The sequence below is a fragment of the Vigna angularis genome, chromosome 4, assembly GCF_016808095.1.
Source record: "Vigna angularis cultivar LongXiaoDou No.4 chromosome 4, ASM1680809v1, whole genome shotgun sequence".
NCBI classification, from domain to species: domain Eukaryota; kingdom Viridiplantae; phylum Streptophyta; class Magnoliopsida; order Fabales; family Fabaceae; genus Vigna; species Vigna angularis.
The window spans coordinates 6,785,883-6,805,149 of NC_068973.1; the positions used below are offsets into that span (position 1 = coordinate 6,785,883).

The window sequence follows — 19,267 nt, forward strand, 5'->3', positions numbered from 1 at the left end:
TGTCTTACGCTCTACAAATATATTGCATTAATGATTAATTATTGGGTTTGATTACCTAAAATATATTGCACTAATGGTTAATCAATGGATGTGGTTGTCACAAGCCTTATAAGTAGACAATTGATGTCCAGGTACAATCATCTTCTTCTATCCTAATAAAATATAGACCTCTTTATAAAACATATCTGACTTGAGTGTCGGAGTATCTTCTGCAGGTCAACCACCAATCAGGAAGGATTACTTGAAGAGTTGGCCGATCGGAGCATAGCAAGGAAGGACGACCGACCCTTGGACAAATGTTACCGAAACAATTAGCATTTACTAGAAGATCTAAACCTTTCTAAAATATTTTAACATAATTAATAAGGGTCATAGGTTTACAAAAAACTTTTGTGTTCGAGGTTAAAGGTATCTTGAAATCTATTCTCTTAACCAGGTTACCTAAATCACATTAACTCACTTGAACATCAAAGTGTTTATAGGTATCCATCGTTCTTCTGTCCATCTAAAGAGTTCAAGGGAACATCTCGGGTAGCGGAATAGGGACATACCAAACTTACATGACAATTTGGTTCCATACAATAACACAACCTATTCGTAATTTCCAAGGACTAAAGTTTTGATGGGTCTATTTTAAAAGGAAGATTAATTAAGGAGAGATTACATAAATATGATCTGAATCCAACTCACACTAAGACAATTGATTTATGAATCTTCTTTCTTATATGATATTCAACTTTTTTATTTTTATCTAATTGAGACTTAAAATCACACTTGAATTCTCAACAAGTTCAAGGTTACATGTCTACTTACTACCCATTTCAAACATTTTGGCTAGACTAGGATCACATTAGAGCCATTGCTTAATTTTTCACCTTGTGAATTATTTTCCACACTATATTATGAATCAATGGATAAAATTGCCAAAAAAATTTAGAGCTAGAAATAAATTTGTTATTGCATACATACCAGGATGTTTTTTCTACTCCAATCAGACTAATTCCTATAAAACCTAGGATCATTTCACTCCCTTGTTACCTGGTTCTACCGCTACAAAGGTAAAATCTTACATATATCCTCCAAGTAAAAAACAAATCAATTTTATGGCGCATCATATGTTTAATGAAGGAGTACTTATGCCTATCATAAGTTCCTTTTCTTCTCATACGCAAGTAAAAAAAATAGTACTTAAGGATTTTGTATTGATTATAGGAATTTGAATACTATATACTATCAAAAGATAATTTTTCTCCAATAGTCGATGAATTGATTGACACACATTATTTCTTTTAAATTGACTATAAGATTAGATTATTACCAGATCATTATGAATGACTTGACATACAATTTGGGCTTATTAATATCCTTTCCACATTTCAAATTGTTATGAATGTTTCTAGGTTTTAGACAAAAGTTCATCTTAATATTCTTTAATGACATCCCAGTATACAGCTAATTATGGACCTCTCATTTGCAACATTTGGAAATAGTGTTGTAGCTTTTATATAAGAATAAGTTGTTTTCTAAATTATCCAAATGCTCATTTGGCCTTGAACAAAATAATTATAAAGGTTGTACAATCTCGGGTGATGGGGTAGTAATGGACCAAGAAAAAGTTTAAGGAAAGTTAAATTGACCAATGCCTTAGAATGTTAAATTAAAGGGAATCCATGGTTTAGCACAATATTACATAAGATTTATAAAAACTTATGCTTTTTTGGTTTCTCTTTAAAAAAATGCTATTAAATAAGAATATTTTTCTTTAAGACCATCATAATGTTGTTGGATACAAACAAAATCACACATCGGATAAAATAAGAGATGAATATGAGTTTATATATACATAAGATACCTTCATTGATAAAAGACCTTTTGGAGTGGTACCAAAAACAAATCTGTGATATGCTGGAGAATTTTGCGTCACCACTAAATCCATTGCAAAATTAGACACTATTTGTTAGAACACAAATTTTTCATTAAAAATTTACTAGAAAAAAGTTTAATAAATTTTAACTGATCCTTGCTGTTTCGATTTCTTCTGATGTATTTCATGCATTAAATTGTTGAATGGTGTTTTTTTGCATTATATTACATATTTTTCCTTTCTATTTTGTTTTTTTTTTGTCCTAACCACCTATTCTGTTGATATGAAAAAGCATTCATGTGCTTAGCTTTTGTAAAAGTTGGTTCATGATGATGCTAGGTTTAATGTCTTCTTTCGATTTCAGTAAGTCAAATAACCATTTTAAGTTGGGATCTCATGAGCAGCCAAAAAAGGAATCCTGGGTAACACTTCTGTTTCAATTAGAAAAATTAAGTACATTGCTCTCCATTTTCTTCATTTAATGAAAATGCAAAAAGGAAAATGTTAGAAATATTATATCTTTTATCTTTCAGTTAATTTGTTATTATTTATTATTTGTATTTTGGGTTTATCCCATATTTTTTTCTATTATAAATAGAGAACCCTATGTGTGTTTAACACAAGGGAGATTAATCCCATATATAATTTTCACTGTGTTTAACAGAAAACGCAAGGACATGCTGCAATTTTTTTGATTCAAAAAAATTTTACTCTAACATTACTAATCTCTGTGGACCTAGATTGTTGTTTCACCCTTCATAGTTGTAAATAAATTACATGGTTCTTGAGACGTAGAATCAACAACTGATTCCACATTGCTTGACATCAGGTCCCTTGGTTTTCAACACAAAAGGGTCAACTCTCACCCAAACCAAGGAGAAGATAGAAGCCAAGAGCACAGACCATATGACAATAAGAGTTGGTGTTCTGTTCTGCCTACCCATTAGACCTTTAAGGAAAGGATACAAATGGACAATAACCCATAAAGAAAAGAAGAGTTTCCCAAGCAGTGCTCCCCAAGAATGTTCTCCACTGTTTATGGAATCTGTGAAGCCAGCCACTATACCAATGAGGTTGATTATTATGATGGTGGTTGGAGGTATTAGAAGTGCAGTCCATCTAATGGTATACAGTTCACGAAACTCTACATCATCTGGAACCTTTGATACAGTGCTGAAGTTTGTGTTCACTCTACCCAGTGGAAGAGCTCCCATAATGCTCTGCACAACGGCAAAGAGGTTTGCAGACACACTCCCAATCACCCAGAATTGCTGGCTTCTCCACCATTCCTCCAGGCTAACTCCACTCCATCTCAATTCAAGAATAGCCGAGGCAAAGATTGAGATGAACAATGCGGTGAAAACTAGACTTGCAAAAGTGCCAACCTGGAAATCAATCACTCTTCATCTGTCAATGAATCTTTGATGGGAAGGAATACCAACCAACAATAAAAAAGTTATCTTTACACTGTTTAAACCATTCGAAAGAGCATCTTTCACTTTCTCAACAGTATTTTTTAATACTGTTTCGGGAAAGAAAGGAACAGCGATGATGTGATAAAAAGAAATGAGAACTACAAATGAAGAGTGTTTATACTATGTAGTTAGGTGTTCATGTATCATTGTTATTTATTTTTGTACATTGTGATTTGACATTTTATTTTGAGTTTAAGAAATGTTCAACAAACATAAGCATTATAGTTCATTTAGTCTAGACTGCTTTATTTAGACATATCTTACAAGTTGGCAAGTTAGAAGTTACTGGTTATCCAATGACATATATTGTGTCTTTTTTTTTCTATAAAGCAAATGAAAGTAGTGATATAATAAATAGAAGGAAATAAATGATACCGATGGTGTGATGAATTTATCAGTGAGCAAGCATATAGCAGGAATGATACAGTATATTAGGAGGGGTATTGAGCTGAAGGGGTAGACAGTGCTGTTAATATAGGCAATCCTTTGAAGTCCCTTGAGTCTTCCACCACTGAGGCCATACAGAAGAGGGCAATGGTGGCTGAATAGGATCTGAAGTGAACCCACTGCCCATCTCAGCACCTGGTTGAGTCTATCTGTGAGGTTGATAGGAGCTGTACCCCTGAATGGATCTCTTTTTGGCATGCAATATACAGACCTCCAACCATGACAATGCATCTTCAAACTTGTCAGAGTATCTGCTGCTATAGATCCATAACTTAAACCCACCTGTGCATTCCAAAAATATTTCACCATTTTATCTACCACTTCAAATAACTTTTATTATATTGTTTAAGTTTCTGCAACTTTTTTACAGAGACAATACGAATAGTGTAAAAGTCTTTTGTTTTATCATCTAATTACACATAACTGAAAAATTTGATGACTTTTCTAATTATTATCTTGCGTGTCATTTCAAAGATCATTTGGAATTGATTGGCAGTGTTAAAACTTATGTTTACATTACATATGAATGAATACCTCATATCCCCAGAGAGTTCTGTCTTCATATTTAGAACCCATGACATGAATAGCTTCTTTAAGCAAAACTTCCTGACTGGAAGAAGGATCAATACCACCCTCTTCAGTTAATGACGGGTTCATGATAGGATTGGAATTCCCAAATTTATTTTCATCATTCATCTGTGACTTCAATAGTTCCTTTTCCTCATCTGTTGCTGCTGCAGAAGAAGAGTAGTTTGAGATATAGGAGATAAGAAAATGATTCTTTTGTGTTTTTGATAAATACAAAGAATTATGATCACCTGTTATGCTAGCTTCTTCTCCATTCTCATCCTGTTTTGAATGTACTTGCACCATGCTTGGGCGTTTTGAAGACACTGGTGAGTCACTGCCAGTTAAGGATTTCCTTCTGAAGATACATGCTGAACCAACATAAGCAGGTCCCTGAATTCCATCTAGGCACCTCAAGTTAATCTGCAGAAAAACAAACACAGAATGTAATCTATCAAAATCTACCCCAATGAAGGAAATAAATGAATTCAGAAGAGATAAAAAGGGTGATAGGATGAGAATTAATTCAGTGCCAAAACTGTAGCACTCACATCAAATAAAACAGTGTTTTTGTTGGCATAACGATCATGCCTATCTAGGCTGTCAAATCTTAATGGAAACTGTACAAAGCCAATGCCATTCCCAAGTTGTATGTCCATAAAGAAACACATGGCCTCTCGCACCACTTTGCAGTTATTTACGTAGTGATTGCAATCCAAGTTGAGCACAAAAGGAGCATTGCTTAACACTGCTGATACTCGAAGCTGGAAATTCGGCAGCAACATTTTGGCCAAAAATGAAAGCTTCTTTTAGCTTCACGTCAAGAGAATGAGAAAATGTAATCTTGGGAAATTATGGTGCTTGAAATGCTTACCAAGGCGTTGATTGCACCAGCTTTGCCGTGGTGTTGAAATGCAGGCCTTTTCTCACGAGATGTGTAGACAAGACAAGGAAGTTCATTACCAACAATGTGTGGAAGAAGGACCTGTATCATACTTGGATGATCTTTGGGGTTGTTTCCTGGCCATGGTGTCTCATCTTTCATAGTCCACCCTTCTGGGGGAACTCGCATAGATTTAGCCACCAGTGCATTTATTCTCACCTTAAATTCTTCGTATTCTCTCTGTCATGCAAGTGCCAACAAACAATGAAACCTTGTTCTTCCCATCGAACTAGTATAAAATGAACAGTTTAATTGCTAAATTGAAAGTTAGTTCTACCTTTGACCTTTCCTAAATTTAGTCACTGCTATTTCAATTTTAACATAGTAGTGATTAAATTCGAATTATAACATTGTAGATTGTTAACTTTGAAAAATTTGGAGCATTAGCGTGTGACTACACAAACACCAATAATGCGGGGATCAAATTAAGAAAATAGTAGAGAAAAATTTCAATTTTATATGTTTTAAAAGGAGGAATTAAAGTTTAAGACTATTAATGCTAACCTTCATAGTACGCCGTTCTTTTACGTAAGTGGATTGAAGCTTATCCTTTAGAAAATCTATTTTCTCAGAGAAGTACTTTTCTGGTGCTCTGGGTTCTATAGAGAACTTTTTGCAGAAAGGAACCCACTTTCTGGAAAACTCGGCAGTTTCTTGAAGAGCTTCAAAGGTGAGCATGGAAGCTCCGTCATCAGAAACATAGCATGAGATTTTGTCAGCAGGGTAATCCAGGGCCAAGATTGAAAGAACAGTGTTGGCTGTCACAAGAGGAGGTTCCTTGATTGGATCCACAGTAGTGACAATGATATCTATTGGAGAAAGCATATTTGGTTTGTTCTCTTGTTCAAACCTGCAGAGCAAATTGTAGACATTTAGCTTATCAATTTAGCTTCCAACTCTTATAAAATGCAGAATCTATCATATCAACGCCGTTGTATTCTTAAGAATTATGTTACTGTCATGAACTTCTGACTCAATCATTATAATTGCCCAAGTCTTGCTCTTGGAAGTTACATCCATTTACTTTACTGCAGAGAAATTCAGAACAATTAACCTGATTGAAAGACGATCAAGATACGTCTCGCGATCAATGGGATACCATTTGGGAATCTGATCAATCATCCAGGATAATGCAAGCCAGATTTCACACGTTACAGATATGAACCATAGTCCAACTGCATCAGGTACTGGATGGAAGATTCTGTATTGGAAGAAGAGTAATAGAAGGAGGAATCTAGCCACAACCATCATTCTGTAAGGACTGAGTTTGCCTGATGGTATTGCTACTTTCCTTGACAATGGCTCTTTCCTGCATCATGGTATATCATATCACGTTACATTAAAGTAGAATCACAAAGTTCCTAAATATCAAAGGCTATTGTAGTGCTTACATGGCCTTTTCCTGATCAACTGAGGCATCAGTTTCAGGCCACAGATTCCCTTGGCGCAACATCCACTCATCTATGTTCTCCTTGTCATCCAGCTTTGCACCTGCTTCTTATGAAGATATGTCAATTATGATAAGCGTCTTGGCTTCATTCTGTTTCTCTTTATTTATCCTCAAAACGTTCTATGATGTCAAATCACAAACTCAAAAGAAATAAATATGATTTTGAAAGACAGTGCATCAGACAATTATATACATACACACACACATATATAGTTTGGTTTGGTTTACAAACTTTAGCTCATCAAAAGATCACTGCATATACTCCAATTAGTGTGGCAGATTCCCTATAACTTCTAAAAGAGAAGGCCAAAACATACCAGGTTCTCCCACACTTGTAGAAAGCAGCTCCCCATTCACCTGCGAGTTATACAATGAAAGTCTCTAAGTTATTACTACATATACGTAAACTGCATGCTTGTAGAATACAATTATTCCTTCTTAGAGTTACCTTTGCTAAACCCGATTCAGAATTCCCATCATCATCTCCATGGATCATGTTTCCCTTTTGCATCTCTTCATGCTTGAATTCATGTTCAATGTCATCCACATCGTCTTCATCCTCATCTCCCTCCACTCTTGGACTTCCTTTGCACATCAAGAAATATCAATCAAAACATAAGTTACAAAATACAAAACAAAAGTATATATATACATGACAGTAGCTAAATTTCCAATTAACCTTTGATGCGCTTGTATCTTGTATGACACTGAGGACAAACTTGAGTCCCTTCCCTTCTCTCATACTCATAGCATGGCCTGCACACAGGGAAACCACACTCTTCACAAGCTACAAACAAGTCTCCTTCAACTGTAACTCCCACAGAATCACCACATATCTCACAGAGCTGACCATCTAAGTTCTTCACCGGCTTAGGCTGCAGCAAATTAAGGTTGGTCTATGTTATTCAAACATACAGAAAATGTTACCTTATAATTATGAAAAAAGTTATTACCTCATCGTGTCCTTGAATGGCCACAAGCTCTTTGCTGTTTGGAGTACCAGCAAAAAGACCTGTACTAGCTTCCATGGTGAATGGGGAATGGAAGCAGTGCAAGTATCTGTGAGAGGTTGGGTTTTGCATATATACCTATTCTCATGGATTAAGGTAACTAAAACATGCATGTGTGTCCACATAAGGCTACTATTGATGGTTGTGGGATTAATTTTGATTTGAAAGGTTGAAGTTATACACTGCAACAAAATAAAAATGTTTAGCATCTGTTGAGGTGATGAGTGAAAGTTCTTTCCTTGTTAAGGTTCGTAGGTAGAATGATCATGTCATGTTTCAGTTTCAAAATGCTTATATTACTGGAGAAACTTACGTTGTTCCTAATGCTTGACGTTTTATTATGCAGATTACCATTATTCTAATTTCAGATCATGCTGCTGCATAGTTTGAAACTCAATCTTTTTCAGGATTCTGATATTTCTATAGTGTTTGGTAACACGAAATTGATGTGTAAAACAATTCCACAAAAAATACTAATGTGGAAGTAGCCATCTGTTTTCTTCATTAATAATAAAATATAAACTCTCACCTTGTTTATATTCCATATTAGCATCATGGTTGGGGTAAGTTTAATCATTGATTTTGTAAAAATTGAGATGTGATAGCCACATTAAAAAGAGTCTGCATTAAGATATGCATATGATATGAACCCATCTTCCGAAATTAGCAACATCCTAACCCATGAGGCAACAGGATGAATGCTTTTTAATTAATTAATAAAACACACATCTTTATAGACTTGGGCTATGAATGTTTTGAGCAAATATATTAATACAGTGAGAATGATCCCTTAAAACGTGTTCATTCAATCTCACATATAGAAAATAAATAAATAATGATTTTGCTATTTATGTTAAAGATATAATATTTTATCACTGTATGAAGGTTGGTATCATATATCATACTTTTATCAAGTAAAACTATTTTATATGATAAATTAAAAAATTATCATATTTATATAATAACTTTTTCATAATATTATATAACGTGTATATATATATAAATATTTATATATATATATATATATATATATATATATATATATATATATATATAAATATTTATAAAAGTGTTACAATAATAAAAACATAAGGGATTATCATCACTCTCTACCCAAAATCTTAAGACAATGGATCAATGGATCTTTCATCTTTATATAGTACACTGCTTTCTCATTTATATTCAATGTGAGGCTTAGACTCACTTAGATTTTTATTCTTTCAACTAATATCTTATTATATGATATATTTTTATTCTTCCAACTAATACTTTAGTTTTCTAGAAATTGTTAAGCTATATATAGGTTAATAATTGATGATTTTGTGCATAATAGGAAGTGACTTTATGTTTCATGTTTTATGTGTTATTTATATGAGAATTTTATTTTGTATCTATTCTTTCAATGCTTAACTGCTCTTAAAATTTGGTGTTAGTTAAAAAAAGAATCTCACTTTTTATGATATTTATTTCTTTTTAAAAGGGAAACACAAATCACTAGTTTTTCTAATGAAGTTTGTTGTTGTTATTGGTGAAGTCCCAATTATTTGGAAAATAAGAAATCACGTCAAATTTCAAAAGTTTATTCCTATAACTTCTACTTGTATCATTTCTAAAGGCTAGCTGATAATGTCAAGTTTCAAAAGCCTATTCATATAATTTATACTCTTCGGATCACTTTTCTAATTTTGAGGCTAGCTGATATATCTTATACTAAAACAATGGATAACACCATTTTTTATTTTCACAGTATTAAATTTTTTTTGGTATTAAATACTTAGTTTGGAAAAGTTTCTTCTTTGGTTTGGGAGCTTCTGTTGGTTACTTGGGTTAAAGTTAACACAGATGGTGCAAAAGATTGTTTTTGTTTTGGTTGCTGGTATTTTTTGAGACAGGAGGAAATATTGGCAGTTTTTCTCCTTTTTTGAGAGTTCAATCACTATGTTAAACTTATGAGAATCATTTATGTTGTGAATTATGCTTCCACTGTGATTTGGTTTTGGTGTACAAAACCTTATTTTCACAAAGAATTGATCCTTTGTTCTTTAGAGGAAAATGAAAGAAATTTTTAAAGATTTATAATAATATGAAATTTAAAGTTTCACATATTTTAAGGTGAGGGAACCATTTTACTGATATATTGGCTAATTTGGTGTAGTAAATAAGAATCATTTAAATAGTATTCTTATACGCCTCTTGGCATTAGTTTGGATTTTTTTTTATACATAGGTGTAGTAAATATTATAATTTATATATATCATATATAGTGATAGTATAATATTACTATTTTCATATTTTTATTTATTTATAATATTATAATATTGTTTTAATATTTTTTTATTTCTATAAGTTTATAATGTTTTATATCCGTATTATATTATTATTTTGTAAAAGTAATCGTTAATATAAATACAAAGTGTTTTCTAATGTTGATATTTTTTAGTTGACTAATTGTTTGTTGAGAAATATTTTATACATTGATTTGAATGTATTGCTTCCTTGCTCAAGGCATTTTGTTTGGGTTAAGAGTACTTATGTTTATATTGCATTATTCAAAGTTGTTTACCTTAAAAAAATAGAGGAAATAATCTTCTTTGTTTGACAATCACCTTGGATAATGATAACCAATTTTGGAGAAATAATGAATGAGTCACCTCCTAAGTTAACACTTGAAGTTTGACATAAAGTCGTAAATTTGTTAAAAGTCACCCAAAATGGTTCATCAATAACAAATAAATGGATATGGGAAATGAAGTATCTTCTAAGATCTTCATATTAAAAATGGCTATATATTTAGACACAGTCTATAAAAAGCATACTTAACATTGTGATAAATGCTAATATCAAGAAAAAAAGAAGTCAAGAATGACATAAATTTGATAAACATTCCAATGTTTGTCCTTTTTACATTGAAAAATGTGTTTTATTTTACTAAAAAATGTATATATTTTAGTCTATATATACATGAAATAATATATTAGCTTTGAAAAGAGAGTTGAAACTCAATCTGCTGTGTTTTTAATAGCTTTCTTTGTAACATACTTTTCTTGTTCAAACATAACCATTTTCAGCATGCACTTATAATATGTTTTAACTATAAGATGTATTGCTGTATTAGTATCCATTTCTAAAGATGTGTGGTCAACTCTACTAACAGAATTCAATGTCTTATCATAACTGAACTAGCCACTAGAACTAAACTAATACACTTATTAATGATGCTGTGAGTGTTTTACTCCAAAAATGATAAATGTATATTCTCAAGACACTTTGATAGAAACATGGCTTGTAATATACAATACTAAATCTTTGTTACAGAAGAAATAACTGATGCTAAATTTAATGATGATTTATAGAATGACAAGAAACTATCATATCTTGAATATAAGTTTGCAAATGAAAGTGAATAATGCTTCATTAAACAATAAATGATGCTCCTTCAACTTCAGAAGTTGCTTCAAAGTCACAACATCATAGAGACCAAAGATATGTGACTTTTCATCCTAAAATCACATATTTTCATATTTATTTCTATCAAGCTTAATAATCTCATAACTTTTAAAAGTGGAGGTTTAAAACCCTTTAAATACTTTTTTTTCTTCTTCCCTCTTTTGAAGTGTTTTTTTAAAGAGAAAACTGTGACAGATATATTTATCATTACTTTTGGACTTAATATTTAAATTATGTATAAATACTGAAAAGGTTCCTTGCCTTGTAAGGTTCTATCTTTTTGTTGTGTTCGTTGAGAATATGATGAAGCCTACCACTTACAATGGTTGTGGTTAACATTTTGCTTTCTTCTTTTAATATTTATATGTTCTTTTTTAATTACAATTTTTGAATTTGACATTAACGTACCAATCTTGAAAATAATGAACATATTAGTCTGCAATTTTGCTTTACTCTAGAATCCTGGGGCAGTTTCAGCCAAACCATATGGTAATCAATATGCTTTTGAGAACATTTACAAAACTGATAACAATGTTTATGCTACACAAAATTTTCACTCGCTCCTTATTCATACTTGTGCAGTGTCACTTTGCTGGTTTTTTAAATCATGAATTACCCTACAAGACATCATTCAAAGATGTCTAGCAAAGAATACTAGTCTTTCAGCAGTTGATTCCACATAACTTGGTATCAGGTCCCTTAGTCTTGAGGACAAACGGATCAATTCTTACCCACAGCAAAGAGAAAATAGAAGCCAATAGAACTGACCAAATGACCACAATGGTGGGTGTGCGGTTTTGCCGACCCATCAAACCTTTAAGGAATGGATACAGATGAACAATCACCCAGAAAGAAAAGAAGAGTTTTCCAAAAAGTGGTCCCCAGGATTGGTAGCCATTGTTTATGGCATCTGAGACTCCAGCAACAACACCAACAATGTTAATGATCAAGATAGTGGTTGGAGGAATTAGGAGAGTAGTCCACTTAAAGGTGTATAGTTCTCCAAAGTCCTCATCATCTACTGCCTTGGATGTGACTGTGAAGTTGGTGTCAATTCCAGCCAGAACCTTTAGCAGACCTTGTATCACAGCAAAAAGGTGAGCTGATACTCCACCAATAACCCAAAACTGCTCATTTCTCCACCACTCCTCAATGCTCACTCCACTCCATTTCAACTCTAGGATACCAGTTGCAATGATTGAAGAGAAGAGAGCAACAAAGTACAAACCAGCAAAGGTGCTTATCTGGATCAACACAGAAAAAAGTAGCATTATGAGTAAAGAATCTTAGTGCACATGTTATAGGCTGGTTGAATTAGGATTGAAGAACTGAGCCTTTCAGCTATAATAGATTAAAAAGTTAGCCCTACTACATAGTAAACATGATTAGCATGAGCTTCATGTCTAGTGGTTTTTGTAGCCTATTATGGTGTCATGAGCAGCTAAGTTCATAATAGGAAGGGAAGAATAAGATCCTTACCGGTGGCATGATGAATTTGTCAGTGAGTAAGCAAACTGCAGGGAGAATACAATAGGCAACAAGAGGAATGGAGGTGAATGGATACACAGTTGTGTTTGCATAGGCAAATCTCTCAAGCCACTTTAGCTTCTTTTCCTTGAAGCCATACCATAGAGGGCAATGGTGACTGAAGAAAATCTCAATGGAACCAAGTGCCCAACGAAGCACCTGATTGAGACGATCTGACAAGTTGATTGGAGCAGTGCCCTTGAATGCAGCTCTCTTAGGCATACAGTAAATAGACCTCCACCCACGGCAATGCATCTTAAAGCCTGTTAAAATATCTTCTGTGATAGATCCATAGATCCAACCAAGCTGCACATTTTCAAAAGCAAAAGTGTGAATTGGATATGCTAATTGTCCTAATAAGACACATGAAGGCATCATGAAGTCATAAAAAAGATGTTATTAGTGTACCTCAAGTCCCCATTCAGTTTTATCTTCATATCCACAGCTGATCACATGAATGGCTTCTTTAAGCAGGGCAGCTGGACTCGAAGAAGGAGGCACACCACCCTCTTCCATCAAGGTAGAAGTCACAAAGATAGAGGACTGTCCAAATTTCTTCTCAAAATTCATTTGGGACATCAGTATCTCTTTGTCATCATCCATCCCTATTGAATTTAGACAAGTCACACAAGGTTGGAAGAGGTAAAAGGAAAGAAATAAACCGAGACATAAGTCGGTGACAAGAAAGACTAGAAAAACAATAACCTTTTAGGCTTGCAGCAGCCTCTCCATTTGCATCACTCTTCTCCTTGTACTTCTTGCGGCTTCCAAAACAAGGGCAGCAATCACAGCTTACCATTTTTGGACGCTTGGGGCCCTTTGGAGGATCATAGCCATACAAAGCTTGCCTCCTGAAAACACACCCAGTCCCCACATATACAGGTCCTTGAATACCATCAAGACCCTTCATGTTAATCTGCAGAAAGACAAAAAGAACGGTGAATGATCAAATATTCTGCTCACAATGTTAAAACAAAGTCAATTGCAAGCTAAAATTTCTGCTAGCTTTGAGTTTCTTACATCAAAGAAAACCGTGTTTCTGTTGGCATAACGATCATGTGTATCAATACCGTCAAATCTTTGAGGAAACTGGACATAGCAGACCTTCTTCCCAATCTGGGGGTCCATCAAGAAGCACATGGCCTCTCTGGCAGCCTTGCTGTTATTGACATAGTGATCACAATCCAAGTTCAGCATGAAAGGAGCATTTGTGAGAACAGCAGATACCCGAACCTGTAAATTACAGCACTTATTAGTAGGGTCATGAAATATTTGTTATGCATAAAGGTGAACGATTGTTGTGATGAAAGTAACCAAAGGTGTTCAGAAACTCTACCAGAGCATTCATGGCACCAGCTTTCTTGTGGTGTTGAAAACCAGGTCTTTTCTCTCTAGAAACATAAACAAGACGAGGAAGCTGGTTTCCTTCAGTATCTAGACCCCCATTGCTTCCAAGAAACACTTGAATCATGCCAGGATGATCCTTAGTGTTGTTTCCTGGCCATGGTGTCCCATCCTGCATAATCCATCCTCCCTGAGGAACTTTCTGGGCCTTTGCAACAAGTGCATTGATCCTAACCTTAAACTCTTCGTATTCCCTCTGCCATTTACACGATTTACAGCAGATCAATCTCTCTAACAGATATCAAAAGTTTGAATAAAATTATTTAGTACCATATTAGTCCCTCAATGATGGAAATTACTTTTTTGTTTCCCAGTATGGTTTTAGTTGCGAAATTCATGATGTGAAAACTAGTATAGCATGTCAAAATCATCACTATTGATTACGATTCCTACTAGGTTGTCATAATAATGCAAACCTTCATGGCTCGACGCTCCTTGACAAAGGTGGGTTGCACTTTGTCCTTTAAGTAGTCTATCTTCTCACTGAAGTACATCTCAGGGGCGCGAGGTTCTATAGAAAATTTCTTACAAAACGGTACCCACTTCCTTGCAAACTCTGCAGTTTCTGACAGGGACTCAAATGAACACATTGAGGCTCCATCATCCGAAATATAGCATGATATCTTATCAACTGGGTAATCCATGGCCAAGATTGAAAGAACAGTGTTTGCGGTAACCAGAGGAGGTTCCTTCATTGGATCCACGGTACTAACAAAGACATCTACAGGAGAAAGCATGTTTGGTTCACCTTCACGCTCATACCTGAAAAACATGTTGGTAAGCAGCAAGTTTAAACTTTGTGGCCTCAACATAATTACCCTGTATCTCAGAGCTGTGCCTTTGCATTATTGAATTGTGCAACCTTTACCTGATGGAAAGACGGTCAAGGTAGGTCTCTCGATCAATAGGAAACCACTTGGGAAACTGATCCAGAATCCATGAAAAAGCAAACCATATTTCACATATGATAGAGGTTAGCCACAGCCCCAGTGCATCATGCACAGGATTCATAAGTCTGTATCTGAGGAAGAAAGCAAGAATGACAAGGCGTGCCACAATAACCATTCTGTATGGATTGATTTTGCTAGATGCTATTGGTACTTTCCTTGAAAGTGGTTGCCTTGCTTCATCTGACCTGCAATGATTGGCATCCACATTTACACAGTGGCCAAAATATCAGTAAAGGGGTGGCCATCATTGTTATATATTATTTCGTTCATAATCAATAACTACATAAACATAGTTTTCTGAAATGTAGTGCAAGAAGCATACATGTCTGCATCTGCATCTTCTTCAGGTTCAGGCCCCAAATTGCCTTGCTGCAATTTCCAGTCATCCATCCTTTCTTTCCATCCATCCTCTTTCTTTTCATCCCATCTGGCACTCCCTGCAGTAGACATCATAGCATGTCACATATTGAAGTACACTAAGAAGAACAGCTCAAGGAGCTGCATATATATTCATGAGGAAAAAGGTTTCTGTGCTACTAATAAAGAGGGCTGCCAAAATAGACCACCACTTACCAGGTTCAGACATTGGATATGGATGCACTCGTTTATGCAATGAAGAAGACAACATCTGCTCCCCATAACCATTGGATGATATTGGGAACTCGCCACTAACCTGTATCCATGCATGAATGACATTTTATAGCTGAATGAAAACAAGTTATTGGAGAGAAAATGGTGTGAAATCTTACAGGCCTAGATCGGCCCCCAGAAATGACAGGTATTGGGAACTGGGAATTCTCATCATCTTCAGGACCTCTTCCATAGCTCATTTTCCCATGAAGCATGGCCTCTGCAGCATGACCATGCTTGTTCTTTTCATCATCAATATTGAACTCATGCTCAATGTCATCCACATCCTCCTCCTCATCATCTCCCTGCACCCGCGGGCTCCCTTAATGAACAAACAGATCAAGATCGTATCAGGTTCCCTACTTGTTTCAACCATGAGTTCAAGTTCAACCACATCAAAATAAATGAAAATTCTGAGTGCTGTCATTAGCACAGCTATATCTAACTGTAGAAAAAGTAAATTAAGGTTTTTAATGTTTGAACGTTTTACTATGAACTAAATTTAGTTGGACTTATGCTTACTAAAAGAAAATGAAAAGGTTCAGTTTAACTCACTATTTCATTCAGTCTCCCTGGTATTGAGAGAGAAATTAAGCAATATCTTTCGAAAAAAGTATGTAAAAGGTGGTATACAAAAAGTGACATATCCAAATATCGATTGAAGGCTTACCTTTGAGACGCTTATATCTGGTTTTGCACTGTGGACAAAGCTGGCCCCCTTCTCTTCTTTCGTACTCATAGCAAGGTCTGCACACTGGAAAACCACACTCATTGCAAGCCACAAATAAGTCTCCATCCACCGTGAGTCCAACGCCATCACCACAAATCTCACATACTTGACCATCCAAGTTCTTCAAAGGCTTGTGCTGCACCAAACCCCCGATGACATAATAGTACTGTTAATCCAACTGTTCCATGAAAACAACACACACGCATACACACTCACAAAGAAAAGGGTCTTTTGACAGCACTTGTTTTAGCAGTTATCTTCCATTATTGCCACTACCACTGCATTACCTCTTCATGGCCATGAATGACAACGAGCTCATTGCGGTTATGCGAACCTGCTACCAGTCCAGCGCTGGCTTCCATGTCTTGGTGGTGACTTTGTGAATGGGACAATGGGATAGAATTCAACACAACACAAAGGGTGTGCTGTGAAGCTGAGGTTTGTGATCAAAGGTTTGTGTTTTATGAAGGAAAATTGTTGCTGTGTTCCTCACCAAATATGTCCACATAAGGGTGCTGTTGTTGGTTGCAGGGTCCCCATTGCCTTAAAGCTAAGCTTCGTCTATTTTTCAACAACCATGGCTTTGAAGCCTTGTCGAGCAGGCTACCTTGGTGCGTATCCTTTTCAAGCTTCCAAAAGAAATTACAGGGCTCTAAATACCGTCTCTGTTATTTTCACCCTTTGATCAAATTTTAAGTTCATTTTTGCACTCGGTTGCTCATAAATCACAGTTCTAGCTTAATTACTAGTGGGTAAGATGTGATAATGTGCCAAATCACTCTGATATTTAAAGATAGACTGATGTGAAAGTATGGTTAATTAGTATCAATCAAATTGAATTTTTTTCTCCTTTCATGTTGTTGGTAAGTCTCAGAACAAGTTATTAAAGGAATTTAAGCAAAGTATTGATCAAACGAAAGTAATTTGAGGGTCGAGGTCATTATATATATATATATATATATATATATATATATATATATATATATATATATATATATATATATGTATATATATATACATGTATATGTATATATATGCGTATAGATTGTTATTGATTAATATACTTCTTTGGTCAAAACACTTTTTCTCAACATGGAACAAATGAACTTCATATTTATCTCATCTAAGGTATAGTATTTAATTTCTATTACTTATTTTATATTAATTTGTATATTTTTTGATTATTTTAAATGCATATAAAAGATAAATGGAAAATTGGATACTAGGCACAGTTATTCCTTAAGAAGAATGAAAGAAGAAATTAGTCATTAAATGGGTAAACAATTTAAATAATTTAATGTTGTAGTTTAATGACAATATATAGTCTCTAATATACTATCAAACTTAATATACAAATATACTTTAATAACAAAAATAATTCTGCATTGAGAAAATAATATAAATATTTTGTATTTTTTAATAACTAAATTGGCATCATCTCAAACGTTTAAGATCAAATTGATGGTTATTTATTCCTATATAAATTTTAGGATAATCTTTTTCAATGTAACTTATGACGAGACAGGAATACTCGAAACTTTTAGATGCCCTACATGAGAAAATTCAAAATACATTTTGGTTTTACTTAGAAGATAAATCATGATTTAATAAGTTATGGAAAGAAGAAAAAAGTAGTCGCCATTGGGTCTTTTGACTTGAGTTATGATTTTCTTATCACAATAGACATTACCACATTCCTTAATATTTGCAGTTAAACTTGCCCATCACACTTAAGCTATACGTTAACTACGATTAAAAGTAGGTATAACATTAAAAACATCAAATCATAATTACCAACTATTACATTGTAATCATTTTCATTCAAATGTGGAGTGATTATTAAAATCGACTTTAAATCCTTCTCAACCTACAGCTGTCTGATTTAGACAATGGCAAAGGCCATTTAAGAAATTCACAATTTTTATTAACTCAAGAAAACTGTAATTGAATTCCCATTAGAAATTCTCATTATCTCAGATTTGGCAATCTCTTATCCTATTTTATTTTTCACTTGGAATACTGATATACATCCACATTTATCGATGTACTAGTACGTATTTATCTTTTTGTGTGGGCACTTGTACCAATATACTTTTATACTACATTAGTGAAACGTGATTCATATGAAATCATAATTATTTTATTTTCTTAAGTGAACTTATTCAACTTGACTGATGTTTCAAAGATATATGTTTCAATGGATGTTCTGTATTTATTTTAGTAATATTACTTATATTTAATTTTGCACATGCATACATTGAGCTATTGTTAATTCTCATTTAAGATTTAGTATAAAGAATTTAATTTATCTTTTATACCAATTCTTAAGTTGTTTCTTTTGAAAAGTTTGGTAAAGTTACTTGTATTGTCGGTTTAATTATAAATTGGATAATCAACTATTAATAAAATACACAAATAAATCATTATTAGAATCAAATAGTAGAAGAATTTGACCGATCGACCAATTATCAAAATAATTAACTCTAATATTAAATAACTTAAATATAAAGTGTGATTTAAAAATCAATATGAATTATTACTAATATTTTATCAAATTTAAGACAATAAACTTAATTTATACATATTAACAAATCATGAAAAATATTTTCCTAAATGATGACTAAAGTCTCATCTTCAATTAGAACATTAAGAATCACATTACATAATTGATAACAATGAAACTTTTAATATTTGTAATTATAAATTGAAGTTAGATAAATCTTCATCACATTAGCAGTGGGTTTGAGAACTTTGTTGATGAGTTTATGTAATTTGCTCGATAAAATAAAAAACCTATTAAGGAGCCAAAAATGATTGTTCATG

At 33.8% G+C, this 19,267-nt stretch overlaps 2 protein-coding genes across 5 annotated transcripts; both read right to left on the reverse strand.

Moving 5' to 3' along the window:
* Positions 1–2,595: 2,595 nt before the first annotated feature.
* Positions 2,596–7,802, reverse strand: LOC108330049 (cellulose synthase A catalytic subunit 7 [UDP-forming]). Of its 4 annotated transcripts, none has more exons than XM_017564502.2 (13): positions 7,700–7,802; positions 7,426–7,621; positions 7,195–7,331; positions 7,064–7,103; positions 6,688–6,790; positions 6,351–6,605; positions 5,801–6,146; positions 5,228–5,476; positions 4,905–5,117; positions 4,605–4,776; positions 4,321–4,517; positions 3,715–4,068; positions 2,596–3,249 (listed from the first exon to the last, which is right to left on the reverse strand). In XM_017564502.2, the coding sequence occupies exons 1-13, from the start codon at positions 7,772–7,774 to the stop codon at positions 2,662–2,664; spliced, it is 2,925 nt and encodes a 974-aa protein (XP_017419991.1). In that variant the 5' UTR covers positions 7,775–7,802; the 3' UTR covers positions 2,596–2,661. The 4 variants fall into 4 exon arrangements, with proteins under 4 accessions (XP_017419991.1, XP_017419990.1, XP_017419989.1 ...); XM_017564501.2 differs by having other exon boundaries at positions 4,321–4,520; XM_017564500.2 differs by having other exon boundaries at positions 4,321–4,776; positions 6,688–6,787.
* A 3,872-nt stretch (positions 7,803–11,674) lies between these two features.
* Positions 11,675–17,021, reverse strand: LOC108331701 (cellulose synthase A catalytic subunit 7 [UDP-forming]). Its single transcript, XM_017566579.2, has 13 exons — positions 16,732–17,021; positions 16,385–16,580; positions 15,834–16,036; positions 15,658–15,757; positions 15,407–15,521; positions 15,003–15,269; positions 14,551–14,896; positions 14,067–14,330; positions 13,751–13,963; positions 13,436–13,646; positions 13,139–13,335; positions 12,683–13,036; positions 11,675–12,447 (listed from the first exon to the last, which is right to left on the reverse strand). The coding sequence occupies exons 1-13, from the start codon at positions 16,804–16,806 to the stop codon at positions 11,866–11,868; spliced, it is 3,123 nt and encodes a 1,040-aa protein (XP_017422068.1). The 5' UTR covers positions 16,807–17,021; the 3' UTR covers positions 11,675–11,865.
* Between the last annotated feature and the right edge of the window lie 2,246 nt (positions 17,022–19,267).

Excerpts from the sequence above, each read along its gene's own strand:
- LOC108331701 (XM_017566579.2), bottom strand. The coding sequence starts at position 16,806 with ATGGAAGCCAGCGCTGGACTGGTAGCAGGTTCGCATAACCGCAATGAG. Across the intron at positions 15,758-15,833 it reads CTGGGGGCCGATCTAGGCCT|GTTAGTGGCGAGTTCCCAAT; the intron begins GTAAGATTTCAC and ends GCATGGATACAG. Across the intron at positions 14,897-15,002 it reads CTTGACCGTCTTTCCATCAG|GTATGAGCGTGAAGGTGAAC; the intron begins GTAAAGGTTGCA and ends CATGTTTTTCAG.
- LOC108330049 (XM_017564499.2), bottom strand. The coding sequence starts at position 7,774 with ATGGAAGCTAGTACAGGTCTTTTTGCTGGTACTCCAAACAGCAAAGAG. Across the intron at positions 5,477-5,800 it reads AAGAACGGCGTACTATGAAG|AGAGAATACGAAGAATTTAA; the intron begins GTTAGCATTAAT and ends CTTGCATGACAG. Across the intron at positions 3,250-3,714 it reads ATAAATTCATCACACCATCG|GTTGGCACTTTTGCAAGTCT; the intron begins GTATCATTTATT and ends ATTGATTTCCAG.